This window comes from Carettochelys insculpta, chromosome 11 (assembly GCF_033958435.1).
Source record: "Carettochelys insculpta isolate YL-2023 chromosome 11, ASM3395843v1, whole genome shotgun sequence".
Taxonomy (NCBI): domain Eukaryota; kingdom Metazoa; phylum Chordata; order Testudines; family Carettochelyidae; genus Carettochelys; species Carettochelys insculpta.
The window spans coordinates 48,232,244-48,259,695 of record NC_134147.1 but is presented as its reverse complement, the minus strand read 5'-3'; the positions used below and the strand labels follow the sequence as shown (position 1 = coordinate 48,259,695).

Sequence of the window (27,452 nt, the reverse complement as noted above, 5' to 3'; positions counted from 1 at the left end):
CTGCTATGGTTCCACAGTATGCCAACATTTTTTTGGCTGTCTTAGAACAGCTCTTCCACAGTTCTCACCCCAAGTGCCACTCCTCTATTTACACACCACTGAAAACACTACACTTCATCACTGGGATCCACAGGAAGGAGGTCCTTGAAGAATTCCACGGGTATTTCAACAAGTTCCATCACACCACCAAATTCACCCTGGACCAGTCCACACAACAGATACACTTCTTGGACACCAACGTGCAAATAAGTGATGGTCACATAAATATCACCAATGTACTGGAAACCTACTGACTGCTATATCTACCTACATAGCTCCAGCTTTCATCCAGAATACATCACACAATCCATTGTTTACAAGCTGTACATCAAGCCGATGCACTATAGATTAACTCCCTTGCCTGCTGAGCAGCAATTTATTGTGTGGACAAGCCCTTAATGAGTCCTGAACTATTTCTTAATTTTGGTATTTGTTATTTAACAAACATTAAACTCTCACAACACAGACTCTCCAGCTGGATTTGTTGCCAAAGGAATGGGGAGACAATTACATGCACAAGGGCTTTGTTCAAAGAACAACCAGGTTACATCTACACTTCAATATACATTAAATTTCTTAAATTCAATTTTATAATGCTGGGTTTTATAAATTTGAATTTGAGTATCCTCATCTCTGCACAAAGTCGAGTTAGTGCTGTCACACTGAATTGCCAAACATCAACTGTTGCTGGAATGCATTATGGGAACCTATCCCACAGTCCCCTTAGCCCTGTAGCATTCTGGGTATTTTTTGTTGGTGTACTATGGGAAAACCCAGCAAGTGGTTGTGGGTATGTGATGTCATCTTCCCACATTGCATTGCCTTCATTGCCCTCCCGTGGAAACCAAATGGCCATTTTTTCAGAAGAAAAGAAGTAAAAGTAGGGAATCCCAGGTGAAAGAAAATCAAAAAGGCTGGCCTCAGAAGGCAACTGAACCACATAAACTGATTGCTCAGCTGCTTTTCCCCCACTGAAAGAACACCTTTGCATTATTATTATTGTTCCCTTTAGGTACAACCTTTGCCTGATCAGCCAACTAGCATGCCAGGCAGGGGACTGTCATACCCACATGTCAGAATGACTGTGCCCTGGGATCACCCAGGTGACCATGTCATCTCAGCTGGTCCCTTAGCTACCTTTCCCCCTTGAAAGCACAGTATGTATGGTATGACACATCTTGCACATAATAATGGAAACAATTCACTTCACTGAAAACAAAAAGTGCTTTCCTGAAACAGAGCCAACATTCACGGGGGTTCCATGCTTATAACGCTTGTGAATGTTGATTTTTGCGAATACGTGCGTATGTGGCAGGGGTGCCCGGGGCCACGGGGGAAGTGGCAGCTGCCAGCGCTCCTGCCCGGGGTGCCAGGAAGTGGCCGCTCAGGAATAATTGAATTCTCGAACATTAAGTTTGCAAATCATGAGACTCTGCTGTACTTTCTCCTTAATCAAAGAGTTTGCTGCAACAGCTGCTTTGCTTGTGTGCTATCTGGAGTCGGAGAGGTTGTTTCCTGGACAGGGAGGAGACTCACAGAAGATAGCATGTTTGAAGATGTTCATCAACCAGCTTCTTATAATTTGGCCACATAGGGTTGAATTTTCCTGAGCACATGAAAAAGCAACTCACTGCCCCCGATACCCTCCTGCCCGATTGTATACACCTATTCCAAAGCATGGAGGCATTAGAACTATTCACATAGATGGCTAGAAACATTTTTAGCACTGGCAAAACATCCTGGTTTCCCCTAGATTCATTTTCAGAGATGGCAGAACTCTCTTCACTGAACCTTTCAAAAATAAGTCTGCCTGGGCCCAATCTGGAAATTTTTAGCTGAGATGGTTAAAATTTGGCAGAGTTGTATGCAAATGAAAAGTGTCAGGCATCCTTAAAACAACCAGCTCTGCCTATAATTTTACCCTCAGTATTATGATTTCACTCATAGTACTATAAAATAGGAAGACTGGAGTGTCTGGGAAGGAACAAACAATTGTTTATCACAAGTGTCTTATTTAAGTCAGAGGCATGTGAAAGCTTTTTGTAGGTGAAAAGTATGGCTTTCATCAAAGCTGTTTGATATTATTGCTGTTAACCAGCCTTCAAATATTGTGCACCTTAGTGTCTTACCATTTTGACTTGTAATCTGCTTTGTTTGGTGAATGTTCTCTTTGTCTCCTTGATCAAAAGCTTCACAGACAGGTGAAGAAGACAATTCAGACTTCCTGGTATCGCGTACTGACTCGCTTCCTTTTTCTAAGGTCAGTTGTTGGCATGATCTGCTACTTCGACTACCCAAGGATTTCGTTATCTTTAAGGGAAAAAAATCTGAATGAAAGGTAAGGTAACAACTTTAAAATTCTCTCTCTAAACTAAACTTAAAACAGATTTTGGATTAAATTTATTTTTTACAAAAGATTTTCTTCAGCTTATTTTTTATTTTTACATTAACTTTGTAGGACACCCATGTCACCTCTTTATGGATATTTTCTCACTGTCAGCCCAATGACTGCCATCTTCAAAATCCTGAGCTCCCTTTCTCCTTGCTTCCCATATTCCCGAGGCATAAAACTCATTTTAGGATACTGCTGAGTAAAGTGAGTTTCTCAAAACACTTGGGCTCTCAAGGGTGCTTGCATCTGGGTTAATGACAGACAGTGCTCAAAGCAACTGTTAGATATGTTTTTAGCAATGGTACAGGACACTGAATCATGTGTTGGGAAAGGGAGGGAAAACTAACAGGAGAGGGAAAGAAATAGAAGCAATGAAAGACAAAGGAGACATGCTATGCCAGAATTAATTTAAAATGAAGTCCATGCTCAAGTTGATTCCATTCCTCATCCATACAAAGCTGATATTTCAAGCCTATAATACCACCAGTTATTTATTAGGACAGTTACCGTGGTTCATAAGGAGTTTCTATTGCACTGTATTTTACCCTATACGAGGTTCGCTCTCCACAAAGCTTCTGTTCTGAGTTACTGGGACAGATACCATAGGGGCAGAGAGATGTTTATTGAATCTTGGGGGACACTGCTGGTGTGAAGCCCAGATACACACCACGATATGGGTGAACTACACAAGGAATCAAGTGACATTACTGGTGAGACCTCTGTCAGTGCTGAGCGTCTGCTGTAAAAAGCTACAAAAAGGATGCTATTATTAGGCAGAGGTTATAGTAGCATCCACGGGCCATTAGGATGCATTTAATATTTTAGGTACATCTGCAACATACTGATCACTCATAGTTTTAACACTTCAGATTTTAATATGGAACCAATTAAGGTACCTTATACTTCATTAAGTAGACTAAGAACTACATTTTTTCCTCCCCTTTCCCTCTTCAGAACTACCGCACCTTCTCTGGAGGAGCTAGTTTCTTTCAAACTCTCTTGTTGAAGGCATTCCACTGTGTAAACATAATTAAATAATTGTTGGCAGGACTCAGCAAACTTTGGCTTGTGGCCCATCAGGGTAAGCTCTGCTGTGAGTCACTTTTCTTATGTTGACCATCCCACAATAGAGGCCCCTGCACTTTGCAGTGGTCACGGTTTGCAGTTTTTGGCCAATGGGAGCTGCGGAAAGAGGTGCCCAGCACATCCCTGTGGCAGTGCTGCTTCTGATAGATCCCGTTGGACAGGAATGGTGAACCACAGCCTTTGGGAGCTAAAGAGCTCTGTGCCAATGGATACTTGAAGGCAAACAAAATGTCTTTCAGTTCACCAGCGATTTACCATGATGTCCTGCAAGTCAAAGGCTGCTAACCCCAGACGAAGGTGTAAAATCTGGGTCTCCCATCTCCTGGGTCAGCGCTCTACCACCAGAGTTATTCTTGCTCTCAGTTCTGTAGATCAGTGACTATTCATTGTCAGAAAGAATCACCCACTTAATACACTGCTGAGTGCAGAGTTTGCCCCTTGCACCGTGGTCCTGTTTTGCTATTTTAAAGATTCCATTGAAACACACAGAAAAATCCTGCTTTTGTCAAACAATATTCTTAATTTCAGTTACAAAAACAAAGATTTAGCACAGGGGTGGCTAACCAGTTAAAGTCTAAGAGCCAAAATAGATGTGGATAGAATGCAAAACAGCCATGTATTATATATTTATTTTTATATAGTTAAATATCTATCTCTCACTACATTTACACAGAATGAGAGAGACAGAAAGAGAGATAAAAATGCATACATGTGTCTCAATACCCTCTCCCTTCCGCAGAGCCAGGTGCCCCTAGCTCACCCTGACTCTAACTCAATGCCTGCAACTCACTGGAGCTGCTGCCATCATGGACTTCTCCCTCCAAGCACTGGGGTGCATGTGTAGAGTGCTGCTAAGCAACCTGGAGCGTGGAAGCTCATTTACTTGCTCAAAAAGCTGCATACAGCTCCAGAGCCGTGGGTTGGCACTATAAAAATAAACTTTATAAGAAAAGTAAATATTCTCAAGAGACAAGAAATTAATTCCGAAAAAAAAACTTTTTGCAAAACCTTAGTTCTTCCATCATATATAAACAATGTGGTATTTGACTCTCAAGCGATAAGAAAGGCAATTGTTCCTATCAGATAGATGGTACTGTTTTTTTCTTTTTATATTTTTACCCGTCTTCCTACCTCTCCAGATACCCTTGTGTTGAATCTTCTTCCAGAAGGTGGAGGTGGGCCAAGGACCTTGGATCCAAATGCAATGTGAGACACATCTTGGCTTTTACTGTTATGTGTACTGCCTTGTCCTCTGTTAATAAACTGGTCTACTTAAAAAACAAAACACAACACCTTTTTAAACATGATTCTTTAGGCTGAGCACATTTACAAGCATGATATATCATAGTATTTGACACAGTAACAAATTCTTATTTCTTCATTCTTGTTTTTCTATTAATTTAAATAATTATTTCATAAATCATACAGGAAAAATAGTACCTCCAAGAAATACTTATATATCTTTGTAATACCACAACAGGTGTGTGTGTGTGTGTGTGTGTGTGTGTGTGTGTGTGTGTGTGTGTGTGTGTGTGTGTGTGTGTGTCTTACTGCTGACAAAATACAAATATATTCTTCCTTTTCCACTTAACAGTGCGCTCAGTGCCACAGATAAACACATGGAATAGTCAATGTTATAAATCTTTTATGTAACAGGTTGAAGCTCTCTGATCTGGAACTCTCTTGTGTGGCAATATCCATAATCTGGCATGATTTTAGTTAGCTGGATGAATCATGGGTGTGGCCGAGTTTCCCTTGGTCCCATTGAGTTTGCTCCTAGCTACCAGTCCTGGTTCTGTGTTCTGTGCCGTTATTCAGCTCTAATTTCCCAGTAAGCAGCGGAAGCGTTGGTAATGCTGCTAGACAATACTGATCTCCCATAGTCCAGCAAGTTCTCTTGTCTGGCACCAGTCAGGTCCCAAGGCTGCGCTATGAGAGGAGTTCAACCTGTAGTCACTGGCATCATTTGGTAATATCACTCACAGGAAAAGAAGTTCCTGTGTGCCAGGATCTCCTTGTTCTCCTCTCTTTGAAGTGACATTCGGTTGTTATTAACAGCTGCCATCTCAAAAGATCAGACGACCTGTTCAGTTTACTGTCAATTTCTACAATTTACTGACTAGTTTGGAATTCCTTTTGCCCACACATCAATTATAAAAGCTGATTAGCATGAAAATTCTCTGTTTATGTTCATATTAATTGACTGCAATTAACTGTCTAAATCAACACATACCAGTCACATGCCACAATGAACAAATATGTGTAGTTAAAAGAAGATATGACCAAAAAAGAACTTGAGCTTTTGATTAGTAAAACAAAGCAAACCAAAGTTTAGTGGATAAAAAGAAAAAGTTTCTAATTAAACTGCAGCTTAAACTTATCAAAGCTTCCATTTGCAGGAAGCCTGATTTTTGAACTTTGAAAGGAGTGCCTGGAAGAACTCATATTATATTCATAGTACAAGCTTAAAACAAAGATTAGATTAAACCTGCAGCTCAAGGCATTTCATTTTCTCTAGTTAGTGAAAACCAAAACTTTTTGTAGGTCAGAGATGTTACCATTAATTATTTTATTACTTTACTAAGGGCTATATGCTTTTATAGCTAGATAGGATAACCTGATGGTTCACCATCTAATTGTTTTAAAATAAACACTCATTTCTCAATCTGGATACACCATTCTCATTATTTTAGTAGTGTAATTCTTACATCCCTTCATCCAAACCCTGACCAAAAAGCGTTGATTTCATGTACTGTCCTGGAAGGTTCACACTCCAGGCTCTTTTCTGCTAACAATAAAATTCATATGAAACTTTCTACCAGAACTGTGGTCAATTTCTGAGGGAGAAATACTAACCACATTATGTGTCTCATCAGTAATTTTCAAAAAATGACACTTGCACTTGAACAGATGTAAAAAAAAAAAAAAAAAAAAACAAAACAGTTTACACAACTATTAAGAGCCCAATCCTGTTCTGATCACTATGCATGAGAAAAGTTCCCTTAAGTTCACAATTGTGGGATTGTACGTCATTGACTGACAGTTGATTCAGCACAGGGCAAAAGGTGAATAAACTGTGAAAGTACTTCAGAGACACAAAATAAGTGCAGGTGATAGGCAAGCTCTGTGAATAAAGGAAACAGTGTAAACTTTGGTTAGAATAAAAGGGAGTCAGTTTAAAAAGTAATTTTGGAAGCATCCCTTCTCCCACATTGTCAAGACGAATGCTTGAACTCTACAGACTTGTGTTTTGTTCAAATGCCAGGAAAGGTAGCAACTTCCACAGAACAAGCTGTGAAAACAATCAGCTGGGTACTGAACTGACACCTGGGTACTAAGAATAGCTTGAACACAGAATGATCCAAATGAGCACATCCTACTTGAGCCTTTTTCCTCTAATTTCAGGCACAAGTCTCAGGTTGTGGTGGGGTCAGGCCATTTTCAAGAAGGTTTGCCTTGAACTGCTCTCCTGCAGGGGACAACCAGAAAGCAGAGCAGAGTGAGAGAACTGCAGCAGTCAACTGCAGGAGTTTGTTTCTGTTCCAAGCAGTACTACTACATCCTGGGCAGGAAATCTTAACTCTCTGGCCGTTTCCATACACGTTTCTTCCCGAAAGAAGAAGGGGCCTCCGAAAGGAGGACTTCCTTCCGGAAGCTTCCCCCTCCTCCCCCCGGGCCACGCTTCTACACGGCATTTTGGAGTCCGGAAGAACGGTCTTCTGGACTCCAAATCATGTGACATTATGCTAATGAGGTGCGGGGAATTTGCAACCGTGCCTCATTAGCATCTTTTGCTCCATGTAATAGCATGCCACTTCCAAAGGTGGCCTGTGTAGAGACGGCCTCTGAGATCATCTCACCTGCTATAGACCAGATGGTCTCACCGGCGAAACTAGGTTGGCTGAACCCCCTACTCCTGGCAGCTGTTGGGGGAAGTGCAATCACAAGAGAAGGTTGTAAGAAGGCCTGGCTGACCTCGGGGTACAACCTATCAACTTGTATAAGCTCTTGCAGTTCATGCAGCTCATTGTGAAGCGGGGTCAAGGAACAATTACAGAAAGACTGCAACTGTTAGGCAGCATTCATTTTTACCTACTAGAGCAGGGGTCAGCAACTCCCAGCACAAGTGACAAAATGGTTACATGACCCAGTTTGCATCAGCCCTTCCCCTGCTCCCTCATGCAGCTGTGCGCTTGCTCAAAACCATACCACCTGTGGATTAACAAAAGACCAGCTGATAAAGAAGAACTGGACCCAGAACTGATCCCAACAGGATCCCACTTGATATAATCTTCCAGCTTGACTGAACAATTGATAACTGGTCTCTGGGAACCATTTTCAAACCAGTTATACACCCACCTTATGCTCCATCTAGTCTGTATTCTCTCTGGTCTGTTTTTGAGGAAGTTGTGTAAGACAGTATCAAAAGCCTTACTAAAGTCAAGATACTACTACATCTACTGCCCCCTCCAATCCACATGGCTTGTTACCCTGCCAAAGAAAGCTAATAGACTGTTTTGACACAAATTGTTCTTGACAAATCCATGTTATTACTTAGCACCTTATTATCTTCCAGGTGTTTGGAAATGGATTAATTATTTGCTCCATTATGTTTCTAGATTCTGAAGTTAAGCTCACAGGTCTGCAATTCCCCAGGCTATCCTTATTTCCCTTGTTGCAGAGTAGCACCATATTTGCCCTTTTCTAGTCCTCTAGAATTTCTCTCACCTTCCATGACTTTTCAAAATAATCATTAATGGCTCAGATACCCCCTCAGCCAGCTCCTTGTGTATTTTCAGATGTATTTTATCAGGTGCTGGTGATTTGGCAACATCTAATTTAGCACAGCTTCCTCTCTGTTACTATTTTTAGCTTGTTTTTTCCTTTTTTTAGCCTCTGATCCACCTCATTTTTAGTGGAATTCACTGTTAGACATCCAAGGCATGAGTTCTACTTTTCAGATATAATCTTTTACTAACTTATCTGGTTACTTAAAAGTTCATAAATTCTTAAAATCGAGAAGAAACAGGAAAACTGAGAAAATCACCTATTAGAAGACATATGTATCTGTCTAGACTATAGGATTTTATTTCAAAATATATTATAGCAAACAAATCTTACTTGTTTTAATTAGAAGAGGCACTTAGGTAACACGTTGATATGCCAGGACACTTCATTGTTTCAAATGGATGTACAGAAACTTTCTAGAAATATGTGGACAGGTAAGTTTGTACAACTTTGTTTAAGCTAGTAATCGCCAGCTCAGAGTGCCAGAAATTATGCTTTTTTTGTTTTTACAATATTCTGAAATTCAAATTTATAAAATATAAAATCAAATAGGAATGTTTTTCTTCTGTCTCAATGTATTTCATGTATTCAGTGGAAATGTAACTGGGGTCTACTTAGTTGTAAACAACCTGCAAATCATTTACTTTTACATGAAAAAAAAAGTAAAACTGTGATCTGTCTGCATACAATATTTGTACTCTGCATGCAAAATGAAAACAAACTCTTATGTTAAATTAGCTGGGTCATATCATGTTCTATGACAAGCTAGAGCCAGAAAACATTAAGGCTGGGTCTACACAAGAGAGTTTTGTCGACAGAAGGGGCCCTCTGTTGACATAACTCAGGGAGCGTCTACATGCTTAAAGCTTAAAGATTCTCAACAGAACTCTGCATTTGCCTCGACAGTATTATCCTTCAAAAATCTGAGGCATAACAATCTGTTGACAGAGTACTGGTGACAGCAGTATAGTGTATACTTTCCTGTTGACAGACAGGGCTTCCAGTTGCCTGGCAGCCCTCTTTGCAGAGCTGCCATTCCACTTTCTAGCACCAGAGGGCAGTGTAGTATGGCAGTTCTCTGTCAACAGAGCAAGTTGTGTGTAGATGCAATCTATTGACAGAGGTTCTGTCGAGATTATGCTGTTGACAGTAACTTCTGTTGACAGATGCTTCTAGTGTAGACATAGCCTCAGAGTAACATTAATTTTGATATACTTATCCCGGGTATAAGATACTCTTATAGTCAAAAAGTGCAGCCGAAAAGAAACATGGCTGCCCTTATTCAAAACAAATAAAGGAAAAAAAAATGTAAACCCACAGTGTTGCTGGAAAGGAAAACACTCAAAATAGAGTACGAATTTTTAAGAAAATTACTGGTTTTGATCTGTGCTTAGTGGACCACTGCATCTTGTCGTTAGTGAGCTGAACTACTCAATTTAAATAACCAGACTTGATTCTGTGTTCAATTAAACTGAGGTCACATTAATGAAAAAAAATTACTTCCAACAGTCCTACATTGACTAACAGTCATTACTTAATGTGGGTTGGGAATTGGAAGGAATTAACAGTGTAAATTTTTAGTTAAATTAGACACAATGATTTACTGGATACATGCTTGTTCTATTAATTTAATTTAAATCATTCAAAACACAATTGCTCTCAAACAGGTTACATCTCTATTTCAGAAAATGACTCCTACATGACAACTTAGAAGCCATGACATATTCTTAATTCTGGAAAACCTGTAATCTGTTAATGAAATAATAATTGTGAAAAAAGACCCATGCAATATAAACGTCCATATTTTCCAATTTTTCTCTTATTGCACGTACGTTTGGAAGCAAATACTACAATTTATCTAAGTGTAGTCTATTGTAGAAGATACTCATTTATAGTCATCCATGAGATTCAAAGATCATGTTTTTTAAGTTTGCATACTAATCAGTCTTTATTCTTGGACAATAAAAGTGTACACCGCTATGGACCTAACTTTTGCTCCTTGGGCGTCAATGTGAGTTTTTCCACAGATTTCAGTGGGAGCAGGATAGCACCTAAAAAGTGATTACCAGAACATGTAAATGCTTAGACTTGATATATCATTCAAATAGTGTGTGTATTTGTTAAATGAAATGGAGGACAAGAATAATGAGATTTTATGTTCATGCCCTTGCCAAGACACAGTGATGCACATTTGCTTATCAATGGTCAAGCTCAACCATAATTTCTATCAAGAATTTTTAGTTCAGGTATAAAAAATTAATTAATAGTGTAGTCAAGAGCTCTTGAATTGCCTTTTAATGCATGCATCATGGTGTCCTTGAACTTTAAAACACAAATGAACTTAAAATTCTTGTGTGCAGCTTTGAATTTTTATTCCAACATATAATTAAGTGCCTTGTAAAATTAAACTAGAAGACTGTTGTATGAAGAATGGAATAAAAATTAAGAATAATTACAGCCCTAAGTAGTTTTTTAAATTATATTTTAAATTAGTTCTATATTTTGTTTATGAATATTTTCATATTAGCTGTGAGAGTACGGACATATAACTTTAATTATATTTCATTTTGCTGCTGTTAAAAGACCTTCATTAAAACACTACTGAATTGTTTGAAAGGAGGATTCACTTGTTGTAGTAAGGTATTAAAAGACCTGGGTGAAATGCTGATCCTGCTGAAGTCAACAGCAAAATGTCAATTGACTTCAATACCGCCAGGATTATACCCATGGTTTCTAAGGGAAGGCTGAATTTAAGGATAAGCTTGGGCTCTTTAAACAGTCTGACATACTACCAAATTACATGGGTAGCAAAGATGCTGTAATCAAAGTTATATCCCCCAATAATACCAACACAATTTACAAAGTTTTTCACCCATAGTAACTGTCACTCTAACTTTTACAATATTTCACATGAATATCTGTGTCAGTTTTTCAGATGCCTAACTTCTAACATGGGTATACACAATATTGTGCATACTTACCCCTACACCTTGCTGAAGCAAACATATTAACATAGGGAAAGCCATATGGTCATACGGAAAATGACCAAGGGTCCATCTAGTCCAGTGCCATAACTCTGGCAGTTGCCAGATCCATACACTTCAGAGGATGGCCGGAATGTCCTGCAGTAGGCATATGTGGAACAATTGGCCCCTCTTGCAGGGTCTCATCCTGATCTCTTATAGTTAGACCGGTTAAACCAGTACTTTGATCATTCAGTTGCTCTTCTACAAACCCTGTTAGCTCCACAATATTCTCTTTGAGATGAGCTACGCAATACTGCATACAGTAATCCCGGTAAGGATGAACCATTGATTTAAATAAAGGCACAATACTTTTGCTACTGTTTCCACCCTATTTCTTATGCGGCTTAACATCTTGGCAGCTTTTCTGACTTCAGCTGTGCATTAAATAAATGATTGCACTGAGCAGCTATTTTAATGATGAGCCTATTCTTTTCTTGGAACTGTGATGCCCCGCTATTAAAATATTGCCATGATGAAAATTTGACTGTACTCCGCTTTCTGTTTCTCAGCCTGTTTTTGATCCAAGATAGTTCTTTACCTCTCTCTTTGTGATTACTTTGTATCTTCAAGCTTTTAGCCTTTTCTGCAGAACCTTTTGGAAGTCTAAATAAATTAGGTCTCTCCCTCTCTCTTTTTATATATATCTATATCTATATCTATCTATCTATACACACACACATATACATATTTATGCACTATTTTACTGACACATTCAAAGAATTCTAGCAGGTCAGTGAGACATGACTTTCCCTTTCAGAACCCATGCTGGTTAACCCTAGGGCTGTGTCTACACGTGCCCCAAACTTCGAAATGGCCATGCAAATGGCCATTTCGAAGTTTACTAATGAAGCGCTGAAATGCATATTCAGCGCTTCATTAGCATGCGGGCGGCAGCGGCGCTTCGAAATTGACGAGCCTTGCCGCCGCGCGGCGCGTCCAGACGGGGCTCCTTTTCGAAAGGGCCCCGCCTACTTCGAAGTCCCCTTATTCCCATGAGCTCATGGGAATAAGGGGACTTCGAAGAAGGTGGCGTCCTTTCGAAAAGGAGCCCCGTCTGGACGCGCCGCGCGGCGGCAAGGCTCGTCAATTTCGAAGCGCCGCTGCCGCCCGCATGCTAATGAAGCGCTGAATATGCATTTCAGCGCTTCATTAGTAAACTTCGAAATGGCCATTTGCATGGCCATTTCGAAGTTTGGGGCACGTGTAGACACAGCCTAGGAGAAAATGGTCTTCCAGAAGTTTTGCTATTCTATTGGCAAGATACTCAGTGTACACTTGTAAAATTGTAACAACCAAGCATATAAACATTAGAATTTCCATCCACAAAACTCATTCTAATGGGTTTTGTGGTACTAAATTCCAGGACTTTGCAAGCTTGGGTGTTAGAATTGTTCAAGTCTACCTGCATCACTGCAGCTACAAAATGTAGGTGCATTTATGCATACATCCATTCTTAGGCATGCACCTCTAGTGCTTGGGTTAAGAAACCCAGACCCTTAAAATGTGCTTAGGTCACATCAAACTATACATATATGCACGTGATATTACTACATCTCTCTCACACAGTCATTTTAATATTACAGCATACCTGATTCTGATGAAGTTAAGGGACGACCTCCAAATCTTATTTCTGGTTGGCGAAGTTTAGTCATGTTCAGTAGTTGTGTGACTTGTGGCACATCTGTATTTAGCTGGCAGGTTCGAGGAATAGTATCTTTGGGGTCATCAGCTGTGACTGGAAGACCAAATAGATTGGGAATTAAAGACAAAGGTATCACTTTTTATAACAAATTGTCTGTGACCGGGTCCACCTTGTTATAGACCTCCTCTGCCTGGATGCCTAAGTTTTGGGCCACTCTCCTAAGGAGCTGCTGGAAGGCCCTGCCATCCTCCAACACAGGTGAGGCTGAAGAACCTGCTCCTACCTCATCTGGGGAGGATGAAGAGGAGAGCCCCGGACCTCTGTCTGGAAGGGGAGGGTAGCTGTGCCTTATCCTTGCAACTGGCTCCTAGAAGCCACTACTGGGAAGCTGGGTGGCACTGTGCTTGGCAGGACCACAGGTGCTGATTGTTCAGGAAACCCCATGGTTGGCAGCTGATATGGTGCCGACATGGGTCCTTGCCCTTGGGCCTGATCAGGTGCCTGAACTGGCCCCTGGGTGTCTGGCAGCAGCAGTATCAGCACCATGATTGTCTGTACTGGTGGAATCCAGCCCTGTTTTGATGGGGCTGATGACGGTACCAAGGCTGACACCAATGACAGAGGCAGGGGGCTCTGAGATATTTGCTGGGTCCGACTGCTGTTCTGATGGGGGAGCAGCCGGCGACACCGACAGTACTGAGAGTGGAATCAGTGGGGACCTGGCACCCTGGATGTCACTCCCACTCCCTGGGTCTGAGCTTTGTGAAAGGCCCCTGGGGTCCAAAAGGGCCATTGCTGTGTACTTTGTGAAGCCGGCAGCCAAACAGTAGCATCTGAACTGTGACTACAGCACCTGTGACAGCTGTGGTGTGACACTCTTGTGCTCCCACTGCATCCGGAGCTTGAGTAGGAGTCCAACTCCAACACCAAAGACCATGGTGGCATTGAGGAGAGTGCTTGCGCTGGAGCATTGGGCACCTGAAACGGGCCCATTCTCTCTCCCTGATGGGACAGCACCAGAGCACTCGGCATTGAATGCGGTGTCAGTGCCGGCATCGATGTCCATGTCTGAATCGGCGCTGACATTACGTCCACATGCACCTGACATTCCTCTGTGTCAGTGCTATGTCAGTGATCCTCTACAGATGGAGAAAGACCTGGCACCATCACCTGTAGTAGTCCGTCCTTGGGCTGCTCAAAATCCTTAGGCATTGAGCGCAAGTCCAGAGAATGTGGGGTCCCGCTCCGCACCAGCTTCAATGCATGCAGCTCCTGCCCTTGGCAGGCTGTGGTGGAGCCATGGACTTGGGGCCACCGCACTTTGACACGGACGACCTGTGCTTCTCATGCCTCTTCTTCTTCTGCACCAGAGACTGACTCCTATGGCATGCAAGGGCAATGGTGCCTGCACCTGCTCCCGGTGCTGGGACTCTTTAGTTGGCACTGGGGTGGGTGGTGCCAGTGCACTCTACACCAAAGAGACTCCACTCCCAGATCCCGCTGGGGACTCCTGGGGCTGAAGTGCCACTTCATTAGGAGCACTTTGAGGCAGTGTGCCTTGCAAATTGAGCAACAGTCACCTAGGTGTCCTTTCCCCAAATAACTCCGATAAGCTGAACGGGGGTCGCTCTTGGGCATATGTTTGCCACACTTAGAACAAGTCTTAAAGCCGGGGAAGCCAAACATTCCGGGGATGGAAAGCTCCATCTTGGCTCTCACAAGATGGGAGAATTAACTACGTAACAATAAAACTATTTACACATATTTAAGAACTATTTACAGTACAAAAACAGGCTACTACCTAACAAGTTGAGTAGAGGATGTCAAGAACTCCAGTGATCGGCAGCATGGCAAGAAGAAACTGAGAGTGGGGTGGGTCAGGCAGTGCATACATTGGTCGCCATACCGGCCCCACTCCAGAGGGCACCACACCAATCCTATGGCTACTGGCTAGGGCAAAAAGCTTCTGATGACTGGGCGCATGCCAGCACACACCCAACTTGGAAGGCACATGAGCAATCACTTGAAGAAGGTATAGTTATTTAATCACTGACACATGACCATTTTGTTCCAGAATTAATACAATTACAATAAATTATCTAAACACACAATCTCCTTGACCTCTTGGTCAGTCTGAATACTTACATTGTCTTATCTTTCTTATCATAGTTGCTACTACTCACATTGAAAATACTGCATTACTCCATTGTTGTCTAAATTGAGATTTTTATTAGCACGTAAACAGGTTAGGTGCTAAACTTCTATTGCAAGTCACTAGGAGTCAGGCACTTTACTCGCAGAAAGCATTTGAAAATCCCACCCTAAATCTTTGTGACTATTTCTTCCTGGAATTCCTCTGCTAATGTTTTCTGCGCATCTTCTCCACCTTTTGCATGGAATAATTTTCTGGTATTGCAATCAAGTACAGTCTCTCCATATCCCTGATGAAAATATATTTCTTACATAAAATCCTTCAGTGTTAATCCCCAAAGAAATCTGACACATAATTTGATATAATAAATCCCTAATATCTACTGGTGTCTATATTAGCTTGGAACTGGTCATCTTGTTTCCTGGGGTACCATGTGCCCAATTTATACTGTAATATTCTATGGCAGGGACCCTATTTTCTTCTAGGTTTTGTGCAAGGCTGAACATTGATACTGAATACATAACCAATAAAGGGTATGAGAGGCTGGGGATAGACTAATGGAAAGGGGGCATGGGGGTAGTCCACTGATGCCACTGCAACTAGGCTGTGTCCTAACTTGAATATGAGGCTAAACTGGGTGCAAGGTGCTTCCTATCCCTCCTTGCGCTGGTGCTGGCAGTGATATAGGGGTCAATCTCTCTCCCCACACAAAGGACAATCCAGTGGTTAGACTGTTAGCCTGGGCTCTAGAGACCTGGGTTCAATGTCTTGCTCCACTATGGACATCCTGAGTGAAATTGAGAAAGGAATTTAGTCTCTGTTCCTCACCTGTCAAATGTGGCTCCCTTAATTTACAAGAGTGTTTCCAAGACAAGCTCAATACACATTTTGAGGCACTCAGATACTGTGATAACAGGGTCAACAAAAGTGTTTCTGATCATTCAGTGTATTTCATTTGTATAATTTCCGTTTCTTGAAGTCTTTGTCAGAAAAGTAGATTCCACACAACGCCCCTTTCAATCCTCCTTAGACTCTTTGCCATGAGAAGATGGCATTCAAACTGCAATTAGAATTTTAATAATCCAGGACTGAGCTACATTAAAACCTTCCTGTTTAATGCACCTTAAAATCATTAGCAAGCAGGAGAGGGACTTGTAGTTTCCCAACTAACATTTCCTTGGATTGTTTAAAGAAGAAAACCATTAACTGTTAAATCACAAAGCTAAATGTAATTGGGGAACTGCTGGAGTACAGCTAATTTACATGATTTTCATCCTCACCAGAAGCCACCTTGGAGAATGACATCTTCCTTTTTTCCAACAGAAGCACCCACTGATTATTAAGCAAGAGCCTGTCTTCCATACAAGTTGATGAAATACTTCCAGAGATAGTTTTGCTTGAAAAATACTAAAAAGGTATTCTAACTTAAAGAAAAGACCTTTCCCACAGAACACAACCAATGAAGTTGGCACTCTATAAAATATCTACATGGAGCCTTGGTCTTGTGACACAATGTGTCCCTCAGATATTTATTATAAAGTATATATGTAAGTCAAAAACTGCTTTCCCCCAGGAATCAATGATATAAAGAGGGAACTGGCTCCTGAACCAAGGCTTGATACCTTATTTTCAACCAATAACTCAGATTTTTGTACTAAATGAATTATAGATAACCAGTGTAGCAACATCAATGTATTTATTTGGCAAACTGGATTCAAATAAATATAAAATCACATATGCTTTGGCCTTCCAGAATGGCGCTGGAAGGGGTGCCTTGCCGTTGCTTGCCTGATTGGCTTCCACCATCAGGGTGGCTTGTTGCTGGGTAGACTTTCTCCATGATATTGATTGGCTGAGCCTGTGGCTGGAGCCAAGTAAAAAGCAGTGAAATCAGTGATTAGCAGTGGCTCAGAAGGTGATGCATGCTTTTGGCATAAGGGAGGAACAAGAATTGTAGGGGCAAAAATGGGCAGTCAAAAGAAAAGCATCATAAATGTTAAGGGAGATTAGAGAGGCTATCAAAATAAAAAAACACAATAATAATAGGAGATTTCAATTATCCCCATATTGATTGGGTGCATGTCACCTCAGGACGGGATTCAGAGATTAAATTTCTTGATGCCTTAAATGACTGCTTCTTGGAGCAGCTAGTACAGGAACCCACAAGGGGAGAGTCAATTCTCGATCTAGTCTTGACTGGAACGCAGGATCTGGTCCAAGAGGTAACTGTTACTGGACCGCTTGGAAATAGTGACCACAATATAATAACTTTTAATATTCCTGTGTTGGGAAGAACACCGCAGCGGTCAAACACTCTGGCATTTAATTTCAAAAAGGGGAATTACACTAAAATGAGGAAGCTAGTTAAACAGAAACTAAAAGGTAGAGTAATTAAACTAAAATCCCTGGAAGCTGCATGGAAACTGTTTAAAGACACCATACTAGAGGCCCAACTTAAATGTATACCCCAAATAAAAAAACACAGTAAGAGACCTAACAAAGAACCACCATGGCTAAACAGCCATGTTAAAAAGGCAGTGAGAGAGAAAAGGGCAGCTTTTAAAAAGTGGAAGTCAAATCCTAGTGAGGAAAATAGAAAGGAACATAAACACTCCCAAATTAAGTGTCATAATGTAGTAAGAAAAGCCAAAAAAGATTTTGAGGAACAGCTAGCCAAAAATTCAAAAAACGATAGTAAAATGTTTTTTAAATACATTAGAAGCAGGAAGCCCGCTAAAAAAGCAGTGGGGCCCTTGGACGATAAAGATATAAAAGGAGCAATCAAGGAAGTCCGTGCCATTGCGGAGCGATTAAATGATTTCTTTGCTTCAGTCTTCACGGCTGAGGATGTTACAGAGGTTCCTAAATTTGAGCCAGCCTTTTTAGGTGACAAATCTGAGGAACTCACTCAGATTGAAGTGACATTAGAGGAGGTTTTGGAGTTAATTGATAAGCTGAATAGTAACAAGTCTCCAGGACCAGACGGCATTCACCCAAGGGTTCTGAAAGAACTCAAATGTGAAATTGCGGAGTTATTAACAGTGGTTTGTAACCTATCCTTTAAATCCACTTTGGTACCAAATGACTGGAAGACGGCCAATATAACGCCAATATTTAAAAAAGGCTCTAGAGGAGACCCTGGCAATTATAGACCGATAAGTTTAACATCAGTACCAGGCAAATTAGTAGAAACACTAGTAAAGAATAAAATTGCAAGGCACGTAGAAGAGCACGAATTGTTGGGCAAAAGTCAGCGTGGTTTCTGCAGAGGGAAGTCGTGTCTAACTAATCTATTAGAATTCTTTGAAGGGGTTAATAAACATGCGGACAAGGGGCACCCAGTGGACATAATATACCTAGATTTCCAGAAAGCCTTTGACTCGGTCCCACACCAAAGGCTTTTATGTAAATTAGGTGGTCATGGGATAGGAGGAAAGATCCTTTCATGGATCGGGAATTGGTTAAAAGACAGAAAACAAAGGGTGGGAATAAATGGTAAATTTTCACAATGGAGGAGGGTAACTAGTGGTGTTCCCCAGGGGTCAGTCCTGGGACCGATCCTGTTCAACTTGTTCATCAATGATCTAGAAAATGAGGTAAGCAGTGAGGTGGCCAAGTTTGCAGATGACACCAAGTTGTTCAGGACAGTCAAAACCAAAAGGGATTGTGAAGAACTACAAAAAGATCTCAGCAAACTGAGTGATTGGGCAGCAAAATGGCAAATGAAATTTAATGTGGGTAAGTGTAAGGTAATGCATGTTGGAACAAATAACCCAAATTACACGTACTACATGATGGGGTCAAATTTAGCTACGACAGATCAGGAAAGGGATCTTGGAGTTATAGTGGATAGTTCTCTGAAGACATCCACGCAGTGTGCAGCGGCAGTTAGTAAGGCAAATAGGATGTTAGGAATTATTAAAAAAGGGATCGATAATAAGACAAAAGATATCATACTTCCCCTATATAAAACTATGGTACGCCCACATCTTGAGTACTGCGTGCAGATGTGGTCTCCTCACCTCAAAAAAGATATATTGGCATTAGAAAAGGTTCAGAAAAGGGCGACTAAGATGATTAGGGGCTTGGAACGGGTCCCATATGGGGAGAGGCTAGAGAGACTGGGACTTTTCAGTTTGGAAAAGAGGCGATTGAGGGGCGATATGATAGAGGTATATAAAATCATGAATGGTGTGGAGAAAGTGAATATAGAAAAATTATTTACCTTTTCCCATAATACAAGAACTAGGGGACACCAAATGAAATTGATGGGTAGTAGGTTCAAAACTAATAAAAGGAAATTTTTCTTCACACAGCGCACAGTCAACCTGTGGAACTCCTTGCCCGAGGAGGCTGTGAAGGCCAGGACTCTATTAGGGTTTAAAAAAGAGCTTGATAAATTTTTGCAGGTTAGGTCCATAAATGGCTATTAGCCAGGGATAAAGTATGGTGCCCTAGCCTTCAGAACAAGGGCAAGAGATGGATGGCAGGAGATAAATCACTTGATCATTGTCTTCTGTTCTCCTTCTCTGGGAGACCTGGCATTGGCCACCGTCGGCAGATGGGATGCTGGGCTGGATGGACCTTTGGTCTGACCCAGTATGGCCATTCTTATGCTCTTATGTTCTAAATGGCACCCAATGTAAGTTGGGCATCACAAATCTGAGGACTCCTTGTATAGCTTCATTTACCTGATGTCATCTATTGTCCAAGAAGACTAGATAGGCATGACCTAAACACACTTCACTTTTCATGAAATCACAGTTTTGCAAACGATTAATTTAAAGATTGTGATCAAGAAGCTTTGTTTTTACAATACGAACAGGAATGATCAAGATAGCTGAATAAAATCTGTAACGCACCGTCTGCCTCAGCTGTATCTTGGGGCTTTGATTTCAAAGTGAAGATTTTTCTCAGTTTACAGTTAGCTGAAATAATAATTCCATCCAAAGACTGGAAAACAGCTCCTTTGAATATTTCACTGGTGAATGCTACCAAGTCAATGCACAAATTGCACCACTAAAATAGAGAAACAAAAAAGTTTAGTGCAATCTTAGATAAACTATGGCAGTATAGTAAAAATTATAGAATCATAGTAATTTAGGCCTATCAGGGCCTTTGAGAGGTCTAGTCCAAAATCTGTGCTGAGGCAGGACCAAGAATAATTAGGGAGGCACACAACCAAACCCCCTGCCCCACCCCTTCCCTGCCCCTTCTCAGAGGCCCTGCCCCCCATTCACTTCCCATCCCTACCATTGCTAGCTCTCTCCGACCCTCCCTCACCTGCACTAGGCTTGTATGGGCGGTTGGGGTATGGGAGAAGGTGAAGGCTGCACCTGGGCTCAGAAATGAGGGATTGATGTCGTAGGAGGAGGCCCAAGGCCGGTGCAGGAAGCTGAGGTACGAGAAGCAGTGAGGGCTCTGGCTAGGAGAGCAGGCCGTGGGGTGGAGCTCAGGATAAGGGGCTTAGGGTGTTGGACTGAGCTGTGGGCTGGCATGTTTGGCATAGGGGAGCAACCACAGGACTGGTGCAGGGGGCTGGAGTGCGAGAAGGGGTGTGAAGAGTGGGCTCCAGCTGCAAAATGCTTACCTCAGGTGGCTCAGGGATACAGCACAGTGGGATATGATCCCTGCCTGCTGAGGTCTGTGCAGCTTCTGGAAGCAGCCAGCATGTTTGGTTCCTAGCTGGAGGGGTCAGGTGGCTCTGTGTGCTACCCGTGCCTGCAGGTGCTGCTCTTGCAGCTCCCATTGGACACAGTTCCCTGGCACTGGGAGCTGCAGAGCCAGTGCTTGGAGTGGGGCCAGAATGAACTTCTCTGATCATCCCTCTGCCTATGGTTTACAGGGACATGCTGGTTGTTTCTGGGAGCTGCATGGAGCCAGGCAGCCTGCCTTAGTTCTGCTGCACCACTGACTGAATGTTTAACAGGCCAGTCTGACTGGAGCTGCTAGGATCCCCTTTTGACTGGGTGTGCCAGTTTAAAACCAGACACCTGGCAACCTTAGTACATCAAGACCATAACTTCCATGTGTTTGTCTAATGTAGTCTTAAAAAAACTCCAATGATAGGTATTCCACAGCTTCCCTTGGAAACCTGTTCAAGTAGTTGGCTATCCATACAGTTAGAAAGTTTTTGTTAATATCTTGAATCTCCCTTGTTGCAGATTAAGCCCATTACTAATAGCCCTACCTTGTACATATATCTGGAGAACAACTGACCATGAGTCTCATAACAACAACCTTTTACATATTTGAAGACTACCTAGTTCTCTGATAACTAAAACTTGTACGATGGGATTGGACTCTGAAGGCTTTTCTTTATGCATAATATTTCACTATTTCAAAAATAATCTGATACCACTACTGTAGTTACACCTGCAAGAGTCATTTATATTTACAAATTTGTGATTGCATATATAAAATTGATGACCGTGTCCTCAAATGAGCACAATTAGCCAGGGCATCATGATAAAGATGCTTTTGCAGACAACTGCCAAAGCAAATTATGAAAAGAATTTGTTAATTGCAAGGTTTTTTTGATAAAAAGTTTGCCTACACTCAACAGTTTAAAGGTTGTTTAATTCCACCATAGCTTCTTAAACATTTTAGAAGACTGTGCTTAAAACCTTTTTGTATCAACGTGTCCTCCAAAGCAATGATACACCAGTGCCCTGTCTGTAGCAGGAAACAGAACAATATTTACACAAAATTTTAACTACTTAATTATCTAACATGGTGACACCCATGACTATAACAAGAAAGTTCAGTATTATGTCTGGTACTCATGACACAATACTGCATTTGTCCTATTCTTATCTACATTCTGCAAAATCAAGGTCAGCTTTATGTTAGCTAACTTGAGGGTTAAAACCAATGTTAAATGGTGTTTCAACATAATACAATCTCTCAGTCTCAGCATTTGCAAGGGTTCCATTTTGAGAACCCTCGTGAATGTTGAATTTCACAAATATGGCTCCTGCCTGGAGCCTGGCTGCCGGTGCTCCTGCCTGGGGTCCCAAGGGAAGGGGCAGCTGCCAGTGCTCCATGAGAATCTTGAGATCCTACTATATAGGCAAAACTTCAGTGACCAGTTTTCCATTAGGTTAAAAAACAAACAAACAAACCAAAATTTATACTATATAATGGCACTAGTCTTTCTTATATTATTCCAATAGCTGCTTCACTTTTGTAAGTTTTAATTTTATGGTAAAGAATGCAGCATCTGTGCATATGTTGATTTTTAAATAATCTAGACCAGTGATTCTCAAACTTTTGTTTGATGACTCCTTTCACAAATCAAGCCTCTGAACCCCCTTACAAACAAAATACCCACCGTTTTACATTTAACACTGTGATAAATGCTGGATGGGAAGTGAGGCTTAGGGGTCAAAAATGACAACTTGCAATGCCCACCAAGCAATAATCTTGCAACCCCTGGAGGGGTCATGAGTTCCAGTTTGAGAACACTTATACACACATGTAAGTAGTTGAACATATCTCATGTAGAACAGAACAAAAATCAGTATTTCCCTAGAAAATAGAATTAAAAAAGGTCCAATATGTATAAAAAGCCCAGTATCTACATACCAAATATAAAACATATTGGGTGGGGTGGAAATCAGGTACAGCAATTACATTTAATCCCAGGCAGCTTTAAAAGAAAACCGTACCCATTATTTTTCTGCTCCTATATCTGAAATTTCAAAAAGTAAAAAAAAATGAAAATTAATGAAAATAAAATTTTTAATTATGATTGACATTTGTAGGTCTACTACACTTTACTGAAAAACTGCAATCCTTTGTAAAAACGGCAGTACAGGAAGCCTAGGTATGAGAATGTAAGTCACATTCCAACTGGTTTCAACACAAATGAAGCAGTGTTGGAAATGGCACTGAATTCTGTGTGACAAAAATACAATGCCCAGTGGATAGAGCAGTGCAGGGAAAAGTATTGGGACTCAGAAGACATGGTCTGTGTTTCTGGCTTTGCCACCGGACAACTTGCTTGACCATCAGCAAGTCACTTCGTTTCTCTGTGCCTCAGTTTTCCTATCTGTCAAATGGAGAAAAATGACACTTATGCCTTTGCAATGTGGTTTGAGATCTACAAGGGAAAAGTACAGTATAATAGCTAGGATTTATGAAGGGGCAAAAATTTCTATAAAATATTGAGGTTTACATCTGAACGCAGTAGACAATAGTATTAACTATAAGTATCAATTTAAAATTTGGTCCAACAACTTTGGCCATTGAGAAAAGCAGCCTTATATTACTAAAACAAACATGTCCCTCTTTAAATACCTGCAAGAATTAAAAGGCAGCTAACCATAAGATTTTTTAAAAAAAGGTTAAATATTCACAGAGATTAGAGCAATCCTTTAACAAGCAATGGCTGTGGAGGGGTTAAGGTTATTAAAACATTTTGTCATTGTAATTGATCAGAATATTTAGACAGATCTCTGATGAAAGATTTATTATCCAAATGAAACCCTGTAATTGATGTTCATATTCTGAGTGAATTTAATTTACTGTACATTAATGCATACTTTAGTCTTGACACATTAGTGTTAACCTGACACCAAGACCAACTAATTGGAATTGTATTGAAGAAAAATAATTTATTTCAATGGATCTTGAATTAATGACTACTTCAGTGGTGTGGCCTGGTGCATATTAATTTTTTAAAAGCGTCTCTTGCTAGAAAGTTTAAAAAAAACCTCAGGGAAGTTAGAAATACAAATTAACATAACTATCTTGAATTAAATGATAATAAAATATCCCCTTAATAATTTTAGAGATCTGTATGAAATATTTTTTCTTAGAGCTAGTCTTATGTTCTGTTAGCTACCCATGAAGAATTCTTTGTAAAAACAAATGACATTTCAAAGTGGGCTCCAGTGCTTACTCAGAGTTCCATTAAAGGTGATAAAGTCAATTTCAGGGCGAATGAGAAAAGCTGCTAATGAAACAGAATCAGTAAGGAAAACAGTGTTTCAGCAATGTTGAGGAGCTGGAGCCTGTGAAAAATCAACAATTCATGAATGATGGTGAGCTTGGAGACAGCAGAAATTCCAAATATACTGGAATGGAAAGACACTAGGTAAGACGTAACAGAGACAAACAAGGTTAGCGAACACAGACCCTAAAGGACAAGAAGGGAGTCAAGGTGGTAAGAAGATGGGAAGTTGTAGGTTTAAGTGCAGAGGAGGTCAGAACTAGGACCAATAGCCATTAGCTAGGAGAACACAGAGAGAAAGGAGATCAAGATATCTGTGAGAACAAAGAAAGCACACAGAAAAGATCGTGGAAGAGTAGTAAGAAGCAGAGTTTGGCAATAGATATGGGGCACCAATTACAACATCCACAGCCTCCTCAGATTTTGATGATCACACAGATCTTCATAGCAGTAAGGCAGACAGAAATCAGATTATTTTCCTCCATGCTATAAGCAGCTCTGATGCCATCTGGTAGAGACAGCTATATACGTACATAAAAATATCTATACACATGTGCATATGCATCAGATATTGTGTATCTCCTATTCAGTTAGACAAAGCCCTCTTTCAAGAATTGGAGCCACCAGGATTTTATCAGGTCTGTAAAGCTATGTGTTTGAAGTATCTGATACAAACAGAAAGATTCTGTGCAACAGCACTTTAAGTAACATATCCAAGATACCTACTATTCTGCGTTTGATCATAGAAAGAGGAAGTTTTGCATGCAGAGGAGTTACAGACAGCTCCTTATGAACCGTGGATAAATACAATCTTCTTTTAATGTTTCCTAAATCAGTTACCCTGTAAAGAGAAAGGCAGGGGTGGGGAAGAGAAGAAAAGTGTCTTGATCAATTCAATAACCCTCTATCTTTGGGCAACCACAGGAAGCTATTATTCCTAGGTAGAACCTTTATATCAGGGATAGCAAATGGGGAATTTAAGAATTACCCCTTTTACAAGGTAAGTAATGGGATTTCTTTCTCAAATTCAAACTTAGTGGCTACGAGCCTGCATATATAAAATCACTTTACATGCTAATTTTATTTCAGAGCTCTACACTCTTTGCTGGATTTCCACAGCCCTTCAGCCTCTGAAAGAATTTAATTTGTATGAAGCGAGAAGCCACTAGCCTCTAATAATCATGCTTATTTTGGTCCCTTAAGCTTGTGTTATGTTGGCACACACTGCCACCTACTAAATTGGAAAACATTATGGGCTTTCTTTTCCTAAAAATGCATCTGTCATTTTATATAGGCTCTTTGTTGGCTTAAAGATAGACACAAAACATTGTCTGTCGCTTTCGCTTCCTGAGCACATATCTCTAAACCTGAATGATAATACATAAGTTTATTGCTTACTATTCAGGTCATCTTCCAGTGACACCAAGGAGCTGGAATCTGAACACCTGTAATGGATTTAGACCGCAGCCCTGATCACAAAGATTTGGTTGTTTTAAAATTGATAAAGAGGCTCGTTTTTTCAATTCAGCTTCCTTCAGGTCTTGGGGTAACATAACCAGCTTCATATCTCTCAACCTGTCCCATACTGTTATGTTGAGAACTGATATTACTTGAAAGGCTACATTTTACAGCTGGAAATTATGATTAATTCATATGCTATTTTAAACAACTTTATTTCTACTAAACTGATATTTTTCTACCATTCACAGTCCTCCGCAAGAAGTGATGATTCAGTCTCATTGTCAGCTTTAAATCAGTGTTAACGTTTGATTTTTTTTCTTTTTAAACCTACTGAACTGTGAAACCCAAATGCAGTGTTTCAGTTTCAAATGTGAAGAAACTGTTATTCTCATGTAGAAACTGTTCTTCCCTTTTGTTCTGCAAAATTTAGGTTCTGATTTTACAAAACAGAAGAGTTTCTAGCTCTTTCCTAGTTGTGAAGACAATCTTCCAAAGGTAAATTAAAATGTATCAGCTCCTTCAAATCTGTGATAGCCTTTCAGCCATCTGAACCTCAGCCTGTTCATCAGCCATTGGCAGGGGAATTAGCTAAATCATTTGTATAGTGACCCTGAACTTTGTTGAATAATGAATGAAACATTTCCCTAATGTAGACAGAACTGTCCTGTATCGTCAGGTCAGACCCTCCTTTGGACTGAGTAAAAAGGCCTAATAGTGTGATGCAAACCCTGGTCTCTCAACATGTAGTGGTCATAGTAATATTAATAGTACTACAGATTGACCCTTGCTAGTCTGGCACACTTGAGACCTCACTGGTGCCAAATGAGAAAATTTGCCAGACCACGAGAAGTCAATATTGTCTAGCAGCACTACCAACATTTCCACTGCTTACTGGGCTCTTAGGAGGCATTTAGGGCGAAATGGCAGCACAGAACTCTGAGAGCCAGGACTGGTGGCTGTAAACAAACTCTATGAGACCACGGGAAACTTGGCCATACACATAAGAGATAGCCTGGCTAGCTAAAAATCATACGTTATGGATGTTGCTGGATGAGAGTGTGTTGGACTAGAGATGTGCAACCTGTACCGGGAGTCAAATGGATGCCAAATTCTCACTGCACTGAGAATGTTAGTAAGTACTCTCCAGTAAAGAAATATCCTAAAGGTACGACATCCATGTCCCATCAAACAAGTTTCTAATGATTTATATTTAGATAACTCTTTTTCTGTTAAGGTAGTTCTAGTCTAAACATGAGGAAGGCCATACCAGATCAGACTAATGGTCCATCTCTCCCAGTACTCTGTCTTCTGATAGTGTTAACTGCCAGATGCTTCAAAGTGAATACAAAGGAGAGATGGACCACTCCCAGATTCTGACAAAGAGAGGCTAGTAACACTCAGAACATGATGTTGCATTCCTGCCTATCCTGGCTAATAGCTATTGATGTACTTTTCTTCCTCAAACTCATCTAGTTGTTATTTGCACCATGTTAGAGTTTCAGCTTTCAAAGTAACCTCTGGTAACAAGTTCCATACATCGACTGCGTGTTGTATGAAAATGTAGTTCCTTTGGCTTGTTTTAAATTTCCTGCATATTAATATCATTGGGTCATTTCCAGTTCTCATGTTGTGAGAAGGAGTAAATAACATTTCCTTGTTCACTTTCTCCACACCAGTCAAAATGATACAGACCTCTATCTTATCTTCCCTTAGTCATCTATTTCCCAACCGGAAAAGTCCCCGTGTTTTTAATCTCTCCTCACATGGAAGCTGTTCAATACATTTAATCATATTTGTTGATCTTCTATGTTCCTAGAATAGTTTTGCTCTATTCCTAGAATAGTTTCTGTAACTCACCAGAACATCTGAAAACCACTAATTTTAAGTGTTTAGTTCAAAAAAGCCTCAGT

The 27,452-nt window shown here is 40.6% G+C and overlaps 1 protein-coding gene across 7 annotated transcripts in view; it reads right to left on the bottom strand.

Moving 5' to 3' along the window:
- The window catches only part of CFAP20DC (CFAP20 domain containing), a 180,046-nt gene that overhangs the window by 89,480 nt on the left and 63,114 nt on the right, over positions 1-27,452 (bottom strand). For 6 of the 7 annotated variants that reach the window (XM_075005363.1, XM_075005359.1, XM_075005364.1 and 3 more), the window contains 5 exons: positions 24,808-24,922; positions 19,988-20,144; positions 12,920-13,066; positions 4,649-4,788; positions 2,169-2,349 (listed from right to left, as the gene is read on the bottom strand). In XM_075005363.1, coding sequence (XP_074861464.1) covers positions 2,169-2,349; positions 4,649-4,788; positions 12,920-13,066; positions 19,988-20,144; positions 24,808-24,922 — 740 coding nt within the window. The remainder of the gene's footprint in view (positions 1-2,168; positions 2,350-4,648; positions 4,789-12,919; positions 13,067-19,987; positions 20,145-24,807; positions 24,923-27,452) is intronic. The other variant, XM_075005360.1, reaches the window with a different exon arrangement.